Here is a 1,702-nt window from a genome sequence, read left to right as displayed (position 1 = left end):
AAACAATTCATAGTGCTTTTATTGTAGTATACACAAGTTTGAATTTCAATAACTTTTAGGTGTGTCCGATTGAATTTTCACTACTCCCCATAGTTAAGATAGCGCTAGTTAGAAAATAAGTTATTCATATAATATTAACATGCGTTAACAAGCTCAACATGAACCAAAACTCTTAACCAAACAAATTCAAATATAAAACAGACCCCTACACACATTAATCAAGCAGCAAATGAAAAATTTACTGATCAAGTGCATTAGGCCCAGTACAATAATTCACAACATGATTCCACACCCACTGAACCAAAAACTTTCTTCTTATCCCATTCATATTGTACGTTGCACCATCTTCACCGTTCAACATTTGCCCAGTATACGACCCGCCACCACCCGACCCATATATCCCTTCACAAAGATCCGCTATCTCCACCGGAAAACTTGGATCTTCACCTGCATACCAAGCATTCACCAATGGATTCGTAGATAACTCAGCAATTTCATGAGCAATCACACTAATCATTCCGTCCACACCCACATCATTATTCGGCGATTTCACAGCTTTGAAACCCCGACCCATGTAATCGGGTACGGAAAACGGGTATGCACAAACACCTGGACATAGTTTGCCGGAGTTACCTACCCATGCGTATGGTAAAGTGTAACCCACAATTGAAGGGAAAGTGAAATAGTGAAATCCACAAACATCTTGGCAGAAATTTTCAACATAAACATCATCAGATGTGAGTAGTAAATACACACCACTTTTGGAATTTATCGGTAAAGGGAGAGTGGTACTGGCTGCAGTGACGGCAGATTTTATCACAGACTGAATTGATAAACGGGTTAACGATTTACCATGAGAGTAAAACCGGTCGTTTTTTTCAGCTCCTATGCGTACATTACCGGAGATGTTGGCTCCGGTTTGGTCGGTGTAACGTTGGACTGTTTTCCACCAACCGGAAACTGACGGCGGCTTGGAATCGACGGCGGAGATTGAGTTGATGAACTCCCGGATAATTCTTTTCTGAGATTTGCCCCATCGGCCGTACCAAATGGGGTAAACGGTGATGTTAGCAGTGAGAACAGGACCCATGTGGTATTTTAACTGGATTAAGTCCGATGAGCCTTCATACTTTTTGGATGGGCTGTACAATAAATCGGTGGTGTTGGGCTTTTGGTTGGCCCATGGACGCCACCCATTAACTGGGGAAGTTAATAAGAGTAGGAAAATTCCGGTGAGATGATAGAAAGTCCCCGGAAAATATGATCGGTGACACTGGTCCATGGTCATGTGGAGTCGTAGTTGGTGTTATGACAGTAAGAGTGGAGTGAACACTGAAAGGGTGTATTTATTTGCATGAAAGGAGTGAATAAATACTTACTTTAGTACTTATTTTTTTCGTTTTGCGTTTGATATTTATATTGAAATTCGATTAACTTAAAAATAAATGATACTTAAAAACACAATTCATAGTCAAAAATTTGAATTCAAGCTCTTTAATTAAAAGAGATTATATATATTTCACAGTAATTTTCTATTTTTATTTCAATATTTTATTGTATTGTATCACATTCTATTATGCGAGTTTAGATATTGGTGCTAACTGCTAACTTGTTGTAGGGTGATAATGGAAAACAGGTGTTTTCTTTAAAATGTAGTTGGAGAAGTGGGGTAGGCCTGCCTAAGAAAGGGATGGGAGCCAGA

At 39.2% G+C, this 1,702-nt stretch overlaps 1 protein-coding gene across 1 annotated transcript; it reads right to left on the bottom strand.

Annotated features, from left to right (window-relative positions):
- Positions 1-227: 227 nt before the first annotated feature.
- Positions 228-1,344, bottom strand: LOC125874852 (protein EXORDIUM-like 3). The gene has a single exon (XM_049555888.1). It carries the CDS (start codon positions 1,286-1,288, stop codon positions 239-241), a length of 1,050 nt encoding a protein of 349 aa, XP_049411845.1. The 5' UTR covers positions 1,289-1,344; the 3' UTR covers positions 228-238.
- Between the last annotated feature and the right edge of the window lie 358 nt (positions 1,345-1,702).

The sequence above is a fragment of the Solanum stenotomum genome, chromosome 8, assembly GCF_019186545.1.
Source record: "Solanum stenotomum isolate F172 chromosome 8, ASM1918654v1, whole genome shotgun sequence".
In the NCBI taxonomy this organism is placed as follows: Eukaryota; Viridiplantae; Streptophyta; class Magnoliopsida; order Solanales; family Solanaceae; genus Solanum; species Solanum stenotomum.
The sequence above is the reverse complement of the archived record's forward strand: the minus strand, read 5'-3'. Positions and strand labels throughout refer to the sequence as shown.